Source organism: Asparagus officinalis, chromosome 10 (genome assembly GCF_001876935.1).
Source record: "Asparagus officinalis chromosome 10, Aspof.V1, whole genome shotgun sequence".
Taxonomy (NCBI): domain Eukaryota; kingdom Viridiplantae; phylum Streptophyta; class Magnoliopsida; order Asparagales; family Asparagaceae; genus Asparagus; species Asparagus officinalis.
In genome coordinates this window covers 37,652,965-37,672,601 of record NC_033803.1, presented here as the reverse complement: position 1 = coordinate 37,672,601, position 19,637 = coordinate 37,652,965, and the positions used below count along the sequence as shown (strand labels likewise).

Below are 19,637 nucleotides of genomic sequence, written 5' to 3'. Positions count from 1 at the left end.
AACCTTGACCCTAATGGAATTTTGACTTCAAATTTTCAGGAATATGCCTGGTAATCCTTTTAGACGAAAGGGTCCAGCAGTTTTCTGAACCTTAAACACTAACTCATACAAGATCTCTATATTTATATCGTTTATCAATAATCTATGCAGACTTTGATATTACACAGTAGGCGGGTATGGATATGGGACTAATTCGTGATGACTCTTAAGTTTACGAACTTAGAACTCTCTCAAATGAAGACAAAGAACTCACTTATATTTCTTCAATTTTCTTTCTTCATATCAAGCAAGGATTACAATAGCCCTTTATATAGGCTTCAAAACGAAAACGTCTAGGCATACCAATAGTCACACAAATTAAACTCCTATTTTAATGCTATAAAGATAAATATCATAAATGAGTAAGTTACTTTTATTCTTCCATAACCTATGTCAAGTTACTTTTATTCTTCCATAACCTATGTCTCTTCCCCTTCTAAACTTATGACCCTTGCACTTCTAAAACTCATGCTATTAACCTCATTTATTCTAATATTTTAATTTGATATTCCAACACGCCCCTTCAAATCAAAATTCGTAGGTGTGCCACACTAGGCGTGTAACCGCTCCATGCCTCTTGAGGTGTCTTGTTATTCACTATCTTTGTGGGCATCGGTTGAGGAAATAAGCTGAGCACGCCACGGCTTCTACCCAGAACTGCTTTGGCAATCCCTTTTCTTTGAGCATGGTTCATATCATGTCGAGGATGGTCCAGTTCTTTCTTTCTGCAATGCTATTTTGCTTTGGTGTGTAGGCAGTAGTAAACAGTCTATTTATACCTTGCTCTCTGTAATATTCTTGAAACAGATTTGAGGTGTACTCACCATCTTGGCCGTATCGAAGAATTTTTAGCTTGTGGCCGCTCTCTGCTTCAACTAAAACTTTAAAATGCTTGAATGTAGTAAAGGCAGTAGATTTTTCTTTAAGAATGTACACCCATAACTTTCTACTGAAGTTATCAATGAAGGTTATAAAATATCTATTACCTCCAAAAGAGATGGGATCGATGGGTCCGCAGATGTCGGTGTGAATTAGTTGCAATGGTGCCTTTGCTCTCCATGATTTTCCACTGGGAAAAGGAAGTCGTGGTTGCTTGCCAATTACACAACCTTCACAAATATGATTCGGTGAATCAATTGTAGGTAGACCTCGTACTATGCCAGCTATAGACAGTAACTTCAAACCGCTGAAGTTTAGATGACCAAAGCGAAGATGCCACCTCCATGACTCATTCTCCGTGAGTCCTTGAAAACACTTATCGATTTTCGTGTTTAGATTCAAGGGAAACATACGGTTCCTTGTCATCTTAACACGAGCTATGAGGCCTCCATTTGCATTTTTCAACCAAATATGGTTGTTCTCCATATATACTTTGTATCCCTTTCCAAGTAATTGACCGATGCTAAGTATATTACTTTTCATGTTAGGAATACAGTAAGCATCAGAAATATACTCGGGCTTACCATCCTTTTGGTAGATTTTAATCTTCCCTTTGCCTTCAACCGGGAGTTTTGAAGAATCTCCGAGGCTCACACTACCATGAACTCCTTCTGCGAGTTCCATGAAAAGTTCTTTCTTCCGCACATGTAGTTGCTAGCACCCGAGTCAAGGTACCAAACATCATTCTCAACACTTGAATCATCATTAGCAAAAGAAGCGTAGAGTTGTTACCCACATCATTTGTTGCTTCGGTAAGATTGGTTTGGTCTTCAGTTTTGTCCCAACAATTTGAAGCATATTGCCCAAACTTGTGACATTTATAGCACTAAACATTTTCGTTGCTTCCACACCCAGGTGTGGATCTTCCACGATTGCTTCGTCCTCGTCCTCTAAAGCTTTTGGTCTCCACTTGATTTTGAGTGGTTTGCTGTTGGGGACCACGTCTCCTGCCTCTACCACGACCACGACCACGACCTCTTCCTTGTGAGCCTTGATTACTTAGAGTCAATGTTGACTCTAGTACTTTCTCCAAAACTATGGAACTAGCCTTCTTTTGCATTTGTTGTTCATGAACTTGGAAAGATCCCAAGAGCTCCTCTATTGAGATCTCCTCCAAATTCTTTGACTCCTCAATTGCCGCCACCACATGCTCGAATTTTGATGTGAGGGATCGGAGCAACTTCTCCATCACTCGGATATCCTCCATCTTCTCTCCATTTCTCCTTATTTTATTCACAATTAGAAGTAATCGTGAATAATAATTGGAGATTTGTTCTTCATCTTTCATTTGAGCGGCTTCAAGATCGCCCCTCAAAGTTTGGAGGCCAATTCGCTTCACCCGCTCGACACCTTTGTAGATGGTCGCAAGGATTTCCCATGCTTTCTTGCTCATCGTTGCTTCGGCAACTCTCTCAAAGGTAGACTCGTCTAACCCTTGATAGAGTAGAAAACGAGCCTTACTATCCTTCTTTCTTTGCTCTCTGAGAGCCTTCTTCTCTTCGGAAGTATAGGTGGCTTCTACTTCTGGTGTAGGTTCCGTGAACCCATCAATGATCAGCTCCCACAACTCTTGAGAACCAAATAAGGCTCTCATTTGGATTGACCAACTCTCATAGTTATCTTTCAATAATTTGGGCACTTGAGGATTGACAAGATTATTTGTGGTAGCCATGAGAATAAGAGAGAATTGGAAAATTGGATCAAGTGGCTCTGATACCACTCATGACTCTTAAGTTTACGAATTTAGAACTCTCTCAAATGAAGACAAAGAACTCACTTATATTTCTTCAATTTTCTTTCTTCATATCAAACAAGGATTACAATAGCCCTTTATATAGGCTTTAAAATAAAAACGTCTAGGCATACCAATAGTCACAAATTAAACTCCTATTTTAATGCCATAAAGATAAATATCATAAATGAGGAAGTTACTCTTATTCTTCCATAACCTATGTCTCTTCCCCTTCTAAACTTATGACCCTTGCACTTCTAAAACTCATGCTATTAACCTCATTTATTCTAACATTTTAATTTGATATTCCAAGGTAATGCCTAATTATTTTACTGAATTTTATTTACAGAACCATATATAGTACATCTCCACGCGTATTTATATCTTCAACGTGTTGACTAATTTTTGTTTAGATGATGTCATCAAGCTTGGGCTGGGGCATGTATATGATGTCTCCCTTAATTGCTTGTAATTTTTTAATCCACATGTGCACTTTACAGTCCAAAAGTAAAGTAGGAGGCAGTGTAATGCTCTGAACCAGAATATATTGGTAAACAAGAATCCAAAATATGATGGCTAATTAGGGCTCTTGAAATGGTCACTATCACCCATAAACTTAAGATGTTCTTTGGCTAGATATTATAAAACTCCTCTTAACTTTGGACGATTATCAGATAATCCCCCATAAATTTTAAAACATTAGAAAAGCCTTCTTAAGTTGGGGATTATCAGGAAACTCCAAAAAAACCAAGAAAAAAAAAGACGGCCAATTATTAGAAATCCATAATTTTCACTTGGCTGGATAAAATTACGCAAGATGATATTTTTGCCTGTGAAAATTTCGGTTAACACTATTATAGGGGTTTTGAAAAAAAAATCTTAAAAGTTAAAGAGGGTTTTCTGATATTAAGATCCTAATCACCAGGTTCTAAGATTCTTTATGCCTCTGTTCCTAGTCCAAAACTATATCTTATTGCAAGAGTATGACAATAACTGTCATACCCCAGGGCTGGTCAATTGGCACAGTACAAGCCGTGGGACCCAATGAGTGTAGCGAGCTGTGTGGTTCAAATCACTTCCAAAATCGATTAGTCGATATTACACTTGTGTCTTAAGCTTACCTGTTTAAACCACACAAATTCTTTACACATTCCGATGTTGGACTAAACACTTGGGAATCTCGATCACTCCACCTTATATAAGCGATGTCCTCATCACGACATGGCAATTAGCACGTCGTAGTATCACTACCAGGCGATGTGGACCCTAGAAGTGGCTCCTACTAGCTCCAAAGGTGGCTGCCACCTCACTCACGCGATATAGCATTTAGCCCTGCGTAGCACTTAGTTCCACAATTCTGGTTGGCCAACTGCTATAATACCATTTGTCATGCACCGGGCTCACGACTGGTTGGCGCAGTGCAACGCAGTGCAAGCTGCGATACCCCCACTAAGTTTAGTGCATTGTTTGGCTCATATTGTTAGAACGTTGTTTATGTAATATCTCTTGTTTGAATAATAATAAACTCTCATTTACTACTGTAGGCGTCAAAAATTGCCCACGGATTCCCGCACGCGGCTCGAGACAGAGAGAAGATGATGAACGTCACTATTCGAGTCATAGAAGCATAATTAATGTCGATGAGCGTATGAAGTAAGTCGACGAACCATGTGAAGCAACGGAGCTGCAGAATAACGAATATACGAACTGATCGGGAGCTACGCTTTGCTTACGAAAAACAAAGCACCTCTTGTGTCCCATCTACTCCATGAATGATTCAACCATCGGAGCTTGTAGATCTCCTCGTTGGCTTTCATACGCACTTTGAATAGCGTAATTCCGAGTTCGAACAACGAAGATACAGTAAAAACAAACAGGACACGCAAAACAGTGCCCCGGACCTTAGCGGAGACACCGCACATGTCTTTGCCGAGGCCGAGACACCCGAGGTGTCTCGTTTAAGTAGTTTTTAACCGTTAACCATATGGATTTGTTTCAACTGATCTAATATCATCCAAGAACGTGATAAAGTGATTACAACTGAGGATAAAAATGAATCAATGGTTCTTATCCGAAAACAGAGCTCCTGAGGCCCATAAATACAGCCTTAGGTCCATCATTTGTAAAGATCTAGAATTTTGAGCCTCGACGAAGCCCTGCTGAATTGGAGACTGAAGGAGCATGAATTTTAGAAAAGAGGAGAAGATCGGATCGAGTTCTTTGGCATAAAAAAGAAGAATTCGTCAGATCTACAGTTCTCGGTTCCTTCCCTTGAGATCATACATAGTTACGATCTCAAGAAGAGTGGTTATCTCGCAGTTGCCAAGATAATCGCTTCGGTTTCTTGATTCCTTCGCAAATCAACTAAACTCCGGATTTATCTAATCGTTTGGTAGTCCACGGATATCAACATCCCCGTCATAGGAAAAGATCCCACGCAAGCAGCGGGAGATAAACATCTGTTACGTTTGTTTGAGAAGAGTTGTAATTTTTGTTATTTTATTGTGTAGGGAGATCTTATAAAAAGATTAATTTTTAAATTCTATGTAACATTTGAAGTTGTAATGAGTTACACAATGAAAAAATCAACTTTCACACAAAACAAGCTGGCGACCACAGTGGAAGCCAACAGTCTCGCTGCCGAGACTGTCGTGCCGTGGCGACCACAGTGGAAGCCAACAGTCTCGCTGCCGAGACTGTCGTGCCGCAGCCATCAATCAAGATCCATGTGGATGAAGAGGTCGAATACGAGTTCGACCAGTAGAAATTTGAGGAGTACGTATCCTCCTCCTCCTCCTCCTGCAGATCGTATTCAACTTGTAAGCGCAGGAAGATCGCTTCCCTCAAGAAGGTTCGTTGGTCTTCAGATCTGAAGATTCGGGGTGACGATCTTCACCTAGTTGCTGCTGAAGGCTTCTCCCTGATGCTTAAGAAGGCCGGATCTGACGTTCGTGACAACTCCTCAAAGGTCAAGGAGTTGCCCATCGAAGACGCACTATTGTTGACGAAAAGGGCTCATCAAAGGCGTCGTCAACATCTCACCCGCTAATTCACCAAGGCTTTGGATCAAGTGGATGGACTCTGTTACTAAGTGGATTTGGAGTTCAGAAAGCGCCAAGTGGCCCCCCCCCCGCCACAACAAGCATCGGGGTCCTCCTCCCAACCTTAATAGACAAATGGGTTTGTGTCAAACGAACCCGTTCTACTCTCGAGGAGCACATCCAGAAGTGCCACGCACTTCTTGCACATGCCCGGATCGTTGTGCATAAAGCACAAGAATTATAGAAAGAAGAGGTGTTCAAAAGGCCACTAAGATCTAAGCAGGTTTGGGTGTCGAAGGCCAAGTCAGCGCTTCTACCCGACAAGAGACACCAGTCGTGTCTCTCGCTCGATTCCAGATCCAAAGCTGGTTCCCAGCTTTTGTCAAGTTGAAATCTCGCTCCTTCTAATCCCACACCTCTGGTGAAGCTCCACGACAGTATGGACATATCCAAAGGTAAGAAAATAATGGTGAACCGCCTAGGTTCTTTGCACGAAGGTCGAGGCAAGGTTCTCATTAGAGAACGCTTCGGCCCGGCGGAGGAACCCCGAGCAACCATCCAGACTGGGGGTCGTACGTGACCTCCTAACAAGCTGATTCCCGTGACCACCCGCTTGGGGGTGCGTACAGAAGTCTAGGAGCATGTTAGGATTTTACCCTCACAAAGGTGTGATTCCAAACGTGTGACTCCTGCAAACGCCAACAAGGTAGCAAATCCTCAGAAGGAAATGTATTTGTCAGACGACGACGTTATACCTGAGAAGTCGTGCCAACACACGATGATTGCTCTGGTCATCACGCCAATGAGTTGTACTATCAGCCTAGGGGTACGAATAGATCTCGAAAGAGAGATACCTGGGGGATAGACTTTCACTATCCGTGCGCCAAACTTATCCGGGTAGTATTATTAGAATGTAGCTGTCCCAAGACAGCTCCACAGAGGGTCTCCGTATTCCAATGGCTTTCCCCTGAAGCGTTAAAACCATGGTTGGCAGGGGGTAAGTCAAGGCGTTTTCATAAAAGAAAGTCAACCGGTCAAGATAATGAATTCCCTAAAGTTACTATCAATATGGTTGACAGAGAAAAGTCTGCGATTGCTTCAAACTACTCTAATCTTGACTTTTATCCGGAAGAAAAGTCAATTTAGGAATAGCCCAACGGATGACTTGGCTCCAGCTAGAAGCCATCAAACATAGGGTTGACCTAAGGATGCACGAATGACTGTCTTTAGATGACAAACTTTTAGATACTTACTCCGCAATCGCCTCCGACGACACAAATTCTAGCGTGGGACAAGCTCGAAAAGTGTTTATGATCAACATCGAGCAAATGGCCAAAATTCTCGAGGATGATCTAGCCAAGCAGAAAGAAGCATTCAAAATTGAAATGGAAATGGCTATACAGCGGATGAAGGAAGAATATAACCAATAGCTTCAAGCTCTGTCCAACCAGATTGGTGAATCCAGTCATCGCAACAATGTTAACCAAGCAGGTAGTGATCAGATGTGGATGAACACCTCAATGCTGATGATCCTCCTGTTAATCAAGACGTTGGGGATAGCCCCACTAATGATGATAACGCTGGGGAGGGCCGCGATGTTCCTCCCCGAAATCGACCAAGTAAAAATACGAGTGAGCATGAGAAAATGAAGGACCTCGAGAGTAAAATCAACGCACTGATGTTTGCTCAGGAGGTAAAGAAGATTGGGATTCTGTGTCCCTATCCAAGAGAGTGGAATTTAATTCCATATCCGGCTAAGCTCAACATGATCAACTTTACGCCGTTCGGCGGGAGGGGTTCGCCCACTCAACATCTAATTTACTTCAAGTCCCACTTGGGCATGATTTCAGGAAATGAACCCCTCATGGTCCGATCATTCATTGGTACTCTTCGTGGAGTTGCATTTGATTGGTACCGCCGTCTCAAAACGGGGAGCATCAACAGCTGGGATGACATAGAGAACCTATTCCTCAGCAATTTTTTATGATGACACCGATGTGTCAATCAGGACACTCTTCGACGAGAAGCAGAAAGACGGAGAGTCGGTGGACACCTTCGTCAAACGCTTCCGTAACTAGACAATGAACTGTAAAGATCCTGTCACAGAGGAATTCATCTTGCAGATGTGCCACAATAATATTTCCATTGACGTGTTGGAAGCCGTAAGGGTCGAGCCATCCAAGACTTGGAAAGAGTTGAAGCTGCACGGAGAACATGCTGAACATTTCATTAAGAGAAAGAAGGCTGAGAAAGGCCAAACAACGTTTAACCCTCTGAACTCAAGCTTCGCCTCCCGTGGTAAAGGGAAAGCACCTGTAGCAGCTATTAATGTTAATCAGACATCACAGCAGCAACCCCGAAGATAGGAAAATACTTCGGATCCGAAACTTTAAAAAGAGTACTCTTTCAAGGACAAAGATGTTCTAACCATTTTTGAATCCCTCCTTGAAAACAACAAGATCAAGCTACCACCTATCATAGATCAGGAGGAAGCTGATAATACTTCGGATCCAAAGTACTGTGCATACCACAGGAGGACCATTCATCCTACTAAGGCTTGCTTTGCTCTCAAAAATAGCATCTAAACCTTGGTTGAAGCTGGCATCATAACGCTAAATTAAGCCAAATCAATACTCCAACAGGGCACACGAGTATAAATTGTTTCCTCTAACTCCAAAGAGTATACGAGTATAAACTGCTTCTCAATACTCCAACAGGGCACACGAGTATAAACTGTTTCCCTTGACTTCGAAGAGTATACAAATATAAACTGCTTCTCAATCCTCTAATAGGTGCTACTCCCTATATACTCTAACAGGGCACACAAGTATAAACTGTTTCCCTTGACTCCGAAGAGTATACGAGTATAAACCACTTCTCAATCCTCCATCAGGTGTATGAGGTTAAACTATTCCCTGCATACTCCAATAGATATATGAGTCTAAACTGTTTCCTACCTTTGACGGAAAATTCCTAGAGAATTTTATATTCTTAAGGATAACCTGAACATGCGACTGAGGACAATGTGCTCCTCATTGGACCCAGCTTCGCAAAGAAAGCTGGAGGTGGATAATTCATATAATGGGAAGTTCCCGAAAGAATGTTATATATAAAATTCTTAGGGATAACCCGGTCATTACAAACAAAGTGATAAACACTAAACTCCAGCTGTTAAAGTCCTGACATAGCACTGGAAAATTTAATTCGAATGGTCTATTGCGATTGTCAAATCCCTTTCGTGTCAAGATCTCATCATTTGACATCAAAAACACCCACTGAGTGATTCGTACAAGTCAACACCCCCACTGTGATTTATACTTTCACTCCCACTTGGTCAAACATTTAAACAGTTAGGACCACAACTAAAATCCCTCTCGATTCTTTCCATGAACGAGAGGTCTACAAATTGAATGATCAAACTTTTAAATAGTTAGGATCGCTCAAACTCTCTATTTGGTCAAACCTTCCTACAGTTAGGGCCAAAGCCAAAATCTCCTTCGATTCCTTTCATGAACGAGAGGTTCACTTTCAAATCGAGTGATCAAACCTTCCTATAGTTAGGGTCATCTCGAAGTCCCGCTTAGTCAAACCTTCCTACAGTTAGGGACAAAATCATAATTCACTCTCGATAAATAAAAAATTCACCTTTAGTTCGGTAATCAAACCTTCCGATAGTTAGGATTATCTGAATATTATCGATTCTCGGAGTAGAGATCACACACTTAGTTTCACTCTTCAGATTCTCGAATTGGCGATCCCACTTTGAGTTTCCTTTATAACTGGAGATAGAATATAAAATTCTTCCTCTCCAGCATCTGGTTGTCCCAAGAGAAGACACTACTTTTTAACTCTCAGAATTCGCGCCTTACACGCGCGGAGAATTTTATCCTGAATCCTAAGTAGAGATAAGTCAGCACCTAACACGCATTGCTGATTTAGTCTTTCACAGATTGAACAAGACACTAGAATCCAAGTCTGTGGATTTTTATCCCGAAGCCTAAGTAGGGATAAGTCAGTACCTAACACGCGTTGCCGGGTAGTCTATTCTCGTGAGAAAGACGAAGTTTACGTATTAAATATCGTAGCACTAAAAGAGTTAACTCTTTTAGCATAACGTTACGTGCAGAATGGATTTGAACAATCTGCATGTTAGCCCGACTCAAATGGTAGTCGGTAAAATCTAATCAAACCCCTTAAGAGCATAAACTGTGTAGACACTGGTCAACGCATTGCGACGAAAGTCAACGTCAGTCAATGCGTTACGATGAAAAGTCAATACAGATCAGTGCAAAACACTAGGTCAACGACAGTCAACGCATTGCGATAAAAGTCAACATCGATCGATGTGAAACCCTAAGGTCAATGCCGGTCAACACGTAACCTTAGGTCAACGTCGATCAACACGTTGCGATGAAAGTCAACGCCGATCGATGCAAAACCCTAAGGTCAACGCCGATCGTTACGAAACCCTAAGGTCAACGCCGTTTGATCTCCGTACATGTGCATGATTTTATCATACTCGGTCACATATTTTACACATCTATATATGATATATGTGCACACAAAGTTCTAAATATATGATTGATTAAAAGATGGTTCACGATACGTTACATATTATTTTTTTACAACTTAGTATCATACTTATCATGTTTGGTATTGTGAAAATAAGAATAAATATTTTTTATATGTTGTTAGTAAAATTTTTTTGGATATATCTAAAAGTTTGAGGTCAATTATACTTGAATATAGCACCAAAATTTCTATACATGTACAAAGTATATATGTGCTATAAAATATTAAGCAAAAAGAATGTATTTATGAAAAAGATGATCAAAGATTAACACTCCATAAATCTACGGTAAAAATGAGTGTATTTATCAAATGATGGTCAAAGGCTCACACTTGTGGATATAAATGTTCAATATCTTAGGGTGTCTATCATATGCTAAATATTTTCCATATTTAGAGATGTACATCATCTTTCAAACACTATCATTCTTCCTCTTAAAAATTCCTATATGGTTGAGATGACATATCGAGATTTTGGACATTTTCTAAAGGTTAAGATAATTCAAGTTGTATATAAAAATGGCTCAAACTAGATAAGATATATCTGAATTTATTTTATGAACTAATATAATTACTTTTATTGCTACTTTTACAAAGTATTCATCGATATCTTCATAGTTTGTGTGTGAATTTTAATATGACTTATAATCCTGATTCATGTGTTTTAAAGTTATATATGTGTGTCTTGTACTATTTTCTACAAATTATTTTATGAACCAGTATGTATTTCTATTCCTTTCATCTTCTAATAATTTTTATCTGAATTCTCAAGTATATTGCATATCATTGGTATATTTTTATTTTGCTAATAACAAAAGGTGGAGAAAGGTGAAATTTTGAAATATTTCATGAGTGTTTCTGCTTTATAAATGTTTTTCAAATTGATTTCATGATCGATTTCTAGATTTGAAAATTTTTTAAGCACTTGATGCTTTCTTTCAAGTGGAGTTTTGGAAAACCTGTACACATTTATACTTTCACATATGCATATTTGTAAGGTGAGATTTGCATATTATATATCTTTACTATGAAACATGTTATGTGCTTATTTTGTATTGAATAGATATCTCCCCATGTTTTACATTATGTATATTAAATTTTGGGTCTCGTTATTATCAAAAGGGCGTGATTGTTAGAACATTGTCCGTACAATATCTTTTATCTGAATAACAACAAACTCCCATTTACTACTGATATAGTTTGTGAGATGAGGTATTTTGGTATAAATAGGTATGTTCAAGATGCGGTTTAAAACGATGTAAAAATCAGCACGAAAGTTAATTTTAGCCTTCGAACTGTAGAACGGTGAAGAACAACTCAGGAGTCCATTGCAGTAAATAGACCTAGAAGGGTGATTCGTCAGCCAGCTAGATATAATAATGTCATGGTCGCATATGCATTATCAGTGGATATCGTTGATGATATGGTTCCTTCTACATTTAGGGAGGCAGAGTCTAGCCCTGATTCGATCAAGTGGAGGAAAGCTATGGAGGAGAAGATGCTCTCTTTTCAGATGAACAACACTTGGAAACTTACACAACTACATAAGGGTAAGAAAGCTATTGGTTGCAAGTGGGTATAAACGAAGAATGATGGATCTTCTATTGGGGACATTCGGTTCAAAGCCAGATTAGTTGCCAAGGGATATGCACAGCTTAAGGGCGTTGATTATAACGAGGTATTTTTACCCGTTGTGAAGCATTCATCGATTCGGATTTTATTGTCATTGTTAGCACAGCTGGATTTGGATTTGGTCCAGATGCATGTTAAGACAGTCTTTCTGCACGAAGATTTCAATGAGGAGATCTACATGACACAACCCTTAGGATTTAAAGCTGCAGGAAAGGAGAATTTAGTATGCAAGCTGAAGAAGTCTCTTTATGGTTTGAAGCAATCGCCACGACAATGATACAAGAGATTCGACAGCTTTATGATTGACCATAGGTACACGAGGAGCCCATATGACTCATGTGTTTACATGCACAAGCTACAGGATTGTGAGTACATGTATTTGTTATTATATATTGATGATATGCTTATTGCTTCCAGGAATTTTTTGGTTATTCGAAAGTTAATAAATGAGCTGTCATCCGAGTTTGAGATGAATAATCTTGGAGAAGCTAAGAAGATATTGGGTATAGAGATCGAGAGAGATAGGGCAAAGGGGAGATTGAAGCTTACACAGAGGAGTTATCTACAGAAGATGTTGAAGAAATTCTGCTTTGATGATAATACAAAAGTAGTTAGTACTCAATTGGCTCCCCACTTCAAGCATTCAGCTTTGATGTCACATGTTTCAGTTGAGGACATAGATTACATTTTGAAGGTTCTATATGCCAGTGCGGTGGGTAGCTTGATGTATGCTATGGTGTGTATGAGGTCAGATTTGTCACAGGCCGTAAGCATGGTATCCAGGTACATGCACGACCCCGGGAAGGGTTATTGGGAGGCCGTGAAGTGGATTCTACGGTATATTAGAAGCACCGTGGATGTTGGTTTGATTTTTTAGAAGAATGAGAAGGATGGGCAGGATTGTATTGGTTATGTGGATTCAGATTATGCTGAGGACCTTGACAAGCACTGGTCTACTTCAGGATATGTTTTTACATTGGAAGGAGCATCGGTGTGCTGGAGATGTACACTTCAGTCTATAGTGGCTCTCTTTACTACAGAGGCGGAGTATATGGCGGTGACTGAAGTAGTTAATAAGGCTTTGTGGTTGCATGGATTGTTAGAGGACTTGGGGATTGCACAGGAGACCATTCGGGTATATTATGATAGCATGTCAGCTATCTATTTGGCAAAGAACGAGGTTTATCATGTACGCACGAGACATATTGATGTCAGATTCTACTTTGTTCGTGATATTTTGGATGATGGAGACGTCATATTGGAGAAGATCCACACGAACGACAACCTTACGGATATGTTAACCAAAGTTGTTTCAGGTGTAAAATTTGGTCATTGTTTGAAGCTATTGAACATTCTTCAATGTTGAGGGCCTTTGAAGGCTATTTGGATGAACTACATTCGGCTTGATTCATTCGGCAAGAGGATACGTAGGTAGTCTTTTAGATGCAGCCGGTTGGATTTGTTGATTTTAATGAGGGGAGATTGTTTGAGCTCTCGTTTGGGTTCCTGACTTGTTGTGGATTGAGTCCGTTGTCATGGATTTATTTTACTTCGTACTGGACGCAACAAGTGGGACATTTTGGATGTTTTGGTGTAGGCTCAGTTTTGGGAGAAACTTCACCGAGGTGGAGATTTAGAGAACGACGAAGAACAACTCAGGGAAACATTCAGGAGGTTGTACAGTTGAACGCGAGTCAGCGGCGGTCGACTAGAAACGTGCACGAGACACAGGTGGGTTCTAGAGCTAAAGGCGGTCGACCGTCTTGATTGGGCACAGTCGACTGTGGCAGTCGACCGCGATTCCTGTGCAGTCGACCGCCGCGGTCGACCACGTATTGGTTTTTGAGTTGGATTTGGGTTTTCAACCCGTTTCATTTGCTGTAAATATATAGCCCTAAACCTGATTAATTAGGGTTAAGCAAAGTCCTTTTGAGCAGTCTTTGAGAGAGGATTGTTGCATCCTTTTATGGGAGATTTGTGAGAGATTTAGAGAGCTTTGTTTTAGGGTTTTGAGTGATTTTGTAGCCCTATTTATAATTCTCTTCATCTCTAATAGTAAGAACTCCTCCCTCCTTGCCCCGTGGACGTAGACAACTTGTCGAACCACGCAAATTAGTTTGTCTTTCTGTGATTATGACGTGTGCTTGTGTATTGGTTGTGATCATACTCATTCTTGCTCGTGCACTATTTGGCTTTATAGAAACCCGCCCGCTGTGCACAACACAAACCATCGATGGTCAAGAGACAACAATCGATAGTCAACATGTCATCAATGGTTACAGGAGCCAATCAGAGAAAAATATAAATAAGATTTAGCACCATTGATGGTCTACAGCGACACATCGTTGGTTATAGGAGAATCGAATAAAGTCAAAAACTAGAATCAGCACCATCGATGGCCACAGTTAAACCATTGATGATCACCAAGGGACCATCAATGGTCATGATCCACCGTTAGTGGTTATGATGAAATTTGTTAGTTTTCAAGATTTAATCTTAGTCATTGGTTGACTCGTTGTATCTCCTATTTGCACTCAAATTTGGGTATCTCTTTCCTATTCTATTAAGGTCTATTTAAGGGGAGTTGGAGATCATAATTGACAACGAAGTTAAAGAAGGCAAATACACAAAAAATGAGAGATCTTTATTCTAGGGTTTGAGAGAGTTGATTAAATTCCTTGAGCCTCATTCAGCTTCTTCTTGGCTCACTTTTCATCTGAGTTTAATTCAGTGAGAAGGAGTATCCTACACTTACATCGCTGCACCGCCTCTCCACAGATCTTCATCTTCACAGATTTGAAAAACGGTTGTTAAATTATTCTTTTTGTGCTTTAATTGTTTTGGTTAGTTGTGTTTTAAACTTGTGAGTTTGATGGCATACTTAAGCCGGGGCAATTGAGAGTTGGGCTAGCTAGGACTAAGTTTCGTTTGATCATTAGTTAGATAACTGGTTTCAGGTAGATTTCAAAGTACGGTCTTTGAAACCTACTAAATTGAGTTTTGATTCGGGTGAACATTGGTCATAGTCCTTCGAAAGATAGAAGAGTGGACGCAAGATTTTGATCCGAATCATTATAAAAATCTCGTGTGTTCATGTGTTAGTTTGCTATTTTGTTTTTCGCTTATTATATTTCCTCTGCATTTTCTAAGTCTTGTCGAAAAACTCTAGCAATCCTATTCACCCCCCATCTAGTCTTGCATCCCAATTCCAACACAAACAACTACTAAAATCGATTAGCCAATATTACACTTGAGCCTTAGACTTACCTAAACCACACAAATTCTTTACACATTCCCGATGTGGGACTGAACACTTGTGGGTCTCACAATAACTTGGTGGAGAATTTAATGAGAGAAAAATACCACAACAAATTGAGTTTGCTTACTTCTTTTATGATATTTTCCGTTCAGCGCAGAGGAAGGAGGCACTGGCGGAGAAAAAGAGAGAGATGGAGATGGGGATGGCATAGTTATGGAGATATTTGGCGTCCCTCCAAAGAATTTGTCCACACCATACCTAAAACTGCAGCTCCTTGCTAGAATTCCACCGGCAATGTCTGAGTCGCAACACCGAGGGAGGATCTGCTGCAGGCACTGACTGCACATATCCCTGGAGAGATCCCTTGTGCACTGTACCAACCCATACATCCTCTTCTTTCCATCACCTTCGTACAATATCTCACCCGTAGCAAATAGGATCGGAGAATTGTTTGCAGCCTGATAGAACAGACTGCTCATCAGCTCCCTCACATCGTTGCGAAGCACGTCAGCTGTGTCATTTTCCTTCGGGCCTTCAGGGTAGGAAGTAGCTATGTTGTTGTCAAACGAGGAAAAGAAAGGCTCGTCGGAGTAGCGGAGCTGGCAGACGTCGTACCAGAGGGTGGCTTGGTTGGCGGCAGGGCATATCTGTAGTACCTTGTCAGTGGAGGCTCCGATGCAATTCGCACAGTCAGAGGGGCTGATGTCACCTCGGCAGAGGAAGAGGCCATAGGCACGGCCCGGAATGAATCCTTCTGTGAGATTTGCAAAGGTGAAGTAGATGGAGGTGTTGTAGAGGTGAGAAAGAAGTTGGTTAAGGTTGGTTTGGAAGTTGCTGTTCTCAGTGTAATTAGTGTTTTCACAGAAGTAGTAGGCAAGGTTGGCAGCACTACTTGGAGGAGAGAGGAGGAGAGGGAGGAGAAGGTGGAGGAGACCCATGTTTGGAGGATCGAGATGCCTTTCAAGTGTTGCTGTTTGTTTGCCTAAAAAAAGAGGGAAATCAAAGAAAAGGAAACCTATTTCTAAGAAAAATAGGTTTTTGGATTGTTTGGTTGACTAAAAAAAGAAGGAAATCAAAGAAATGGAGATGAGATGAGATGAATTGTCACCTTATTATAGGATGATGTGCGTGATTTTTTAAGAAAACTTGTTTTGATGTTGTTTGGTTGGCAGAAAAAATAAGGAAATGAATTATAAGAAACATATTTCTTGTAATACGTTGTTTTCTTTTGTTTGGTTATTTCTTAAAAATAAGAAAAGAGATGAGATGAGATGAGTTGTCATTATATTATTGGATGATATGACTCACACTTAAGTAAATTGTTTTCCTAGCTTTTTGGGAGGAAAACAAAGAAATGAAATGTTAATGAGATGGGATGAGTTGTCACAATCTTATTGGATGATGTGAGTGATTTTTAAATATGAGATGAGATGAGTTGAGCGATGTTGTGGATGAAAATAATATTTTATTAGATGTGGTGGATATGATGAATGAGTTGTTGGATGAAAATAATATTTTATTAGATATGGTGGATGAGTTGTTGGATAAAAATAATATTTTATTAGATATTGTGGGTGAGTTTTAGGGATGAAAATGTATGAAATTGTACTTTTTGAGATTTCTTGGTTTTTATTTCTATTTTTTGGTTTTTTTAGGAAATCACCAAACAGGCCCTTCGAGTCAAAAGCCTATTATATCCTACGTCCTACGTACTGTATTTGGAGTCAAAATCCTATTCCTATATCCAGCTGCAGCGGCATTCATTCATTTGGTCAAGTTTCTTGAAGGGTATTAATTAAACTAGATCAGATCCTTAATAACCTCAACACTCACAATAGCGTGCCAGACAATAAATATTTGGCGTGGTCACTACGAAACGTCGATGGTCACATCAGTTTCTCTGTCTTAGAAGGGTGTTCGTTTTCCGCGTTGAATTAGTCTTCCTGCTACTTTTCTTCTCCACAGACGTCAATGTCCTTATCAATGTGGCCGGTCATGTCACTGGAAGGACTCAGTGAATACACAATTTATCACCTCTGCGAATCAAGGATAATAAATTATAAAATGCACAACTAAGGTGTCTCTTGTTGTCCTTATAGTTTCTCACCTTTAGACCAAGTGCAATGGCAAGGCAACTCAAAAATTATTACATCTAATATCAAGGCAAATTGAAAGGCAAATGAAAAAGTTGGAGAGAGAAAGACAATGGAAGGCAAATTTTGCCTTTGTGTTAAATTTCTTGTTGGGCCCCGCGTGTCATAAAGTTTTTACAATTATTCTCACCTTGTTTTTAAATAACTGTTTTGATCAATAATTACTCGAAATTAATTTTTTATTTTTTTACCACTATTTATTATTTTTCAAGATCTATTAATAGAGCTTGAGTTTGTGTTATTTGGACAAAGCAAATAAAACTTATTTTTTTACTTAATTATCATGATTGAGTGATGTGGAGGAAAGATAAAGTGAAAAACTTTTTGAAAAATTAGTTGTTGTGGAATTGAAAGGCAATTGAAAAAGGCAAGTGATGTGGAGGGAGAATAAAGTGAGGTGGAAGGAGAGAGAAAGGCAATTTTTGCCTTGCCATTGAAGATGGTCTTATGTATATCTCATACAAGTGTAGACGTATCATATATGATACATGGTACTTATCATATTCATATTTTACAGGTACTTATACGAATACGGATATATCATGGTAAGAAAAACTCATGCATATATCCACCAAAGTCAAAAATGGATATGAACCAAATAAGAGAAAAAATATATATATGGATACAACACGGATATGAGAAAACTAATATGCTACAAGAGAGGTCATTAATATGTTTGTTATATCTGAAAAGCTAAGGTTGGATCCCATAGGTCATTAAAATTAACCCTATATAAGTCCATTAATTGATCTAATGGTGAAAACAATTGCAATTGTATGATCACTATTTATTCAGATATTCCGGACATGAATCTAGATATTTCATTAAATATGCGTAGCCACCATATTCTATCGGATATAAATATTAATTAGTAATCATATCATTATCCCGATAAATATGAATATACCCATGGATACAGACTTTTTTCGCACCCTTAATATCATCTTCAGAGAGCGGAAATAGACATTTTCAAAATATATGTACACATAATTGTTTTAACAAGCATGTTAAACATATTCTTTACGTGCATGATTCGATGATAGAACTGGTTTTAGTTTTGGCAATACGTACACTTCCTTGGACATATTTTCATCAATTTGGTAAGATCTTGTCACATTCTTTTTTGGGAAAAATGTGTCCAGGCCTCAAAAGTTGGAACTTCGTGTGACGAACCCCCTTGTATTTTGCGACATGTGGAATAGCCCCAAAAAGTAACGTTTAATGTTTCAAGCCCCCTCCACGTCAGCATTATAACCCCAATCAATAAGATAGAACAACCACAATCAAGAAAAAAAGAACACCGAGATTTACGTGGTTCGGTCGACCAACTTCGACCTACGTCCACGGGACAACAATACGAGAAATTCACTATGTATCAGGGAGAACAACAAGAGGAACCACTCAACTCTCGTCTCTCAATCTCTCAACCTCACATACATAATTAACTCTCATATTCTCTCCATAGCCCACTCCTTGTAATCTTTTGCACGGATAAAGACTACGAACCCCTCTCTCTCTCTCATCTACTACATCTCTATTTTTTCTTCATGGTTTTTTCCTCCACCTATAGAAGAATTTATATAGGGAAACCAAAACCCTATCTCTAGCCTAACTTCCTAATTAGAATAAGATTCAAACTCCCAATCATGATAAAACCCAAACTCCTAATCATGATAGAACTTAAACTCCTAATCATGATAGAACTTAAACTCCTAATCACGATAGTGTTGGATTTAATCTAATAAATCTATTTGTGGGCACATATGATTAATCAATATGTATTGCTATCTTTCAGGATAACCCACTAAAGTGATCAATTAAGTTGGGTTAATGGGTATTTAAATATAATCATGGGGTTATATGTGCAGATACCAGGTTGTAATTGTGATTTATTGAGGGACTAAATTACAAAAGAACAACATCTATAAATAAGGGGTTATGGTCCCTAACCTAGGGTTACATTCTCTAATTCTCTACACCCCCATCTAGTTAGAGAAATTCGGATTTAGAGAAACCCTAAGGTTAGAAGATCAAAACTCATCTCAAGTTCAATCAATGGATTCAGGTATAAGCTTCCGCTCTTTTGATTATTGTTAATCTCTTCGAATTAATCATGGCTTTATGGTTTTAGATCTCAAGTTTTATGATTTAGATCTAACAAGTGGTATCAGAGCCACCTTGATTAATTCTTAGGGATTTAAGTTTTATTGGGTTTTTTGATCTTAAATCTCTGGTTAAAGATTCAGTTTTGTTCTCGGATGAACAGTAATGTT

At 39.3% G+C, this 19,637-nt stretch overlaps 1 protein-coding gene across 4 annotated transcripts in view; it reads right to left on the bottom strand.

Moving 5' to 3' along the window:
- The window catches only part of LOC109825586 (cysteine-rich receptor-like protein kinase 15), a 51,740-nt gene extending 35,565 nt beyond the window's left edge, over positions 1–16,175 (bottom strand). For all 4 annotated transcript variants that reach the window (XM_020392442.1, XM_020392444.1, XM_020392443.1 and 1 more), the window contains exon 1: positions 15,339–16,175. In XM_020392442.1, coding sequence (XP_020248031.1) covers positions 15,339–16,149 — 811 coding nt within the window. In that variant the 5' untranslated portion in view covers positions 16,150–16,175. The remainder of the gene's footprint in view (positions 1–15,338) is intronic.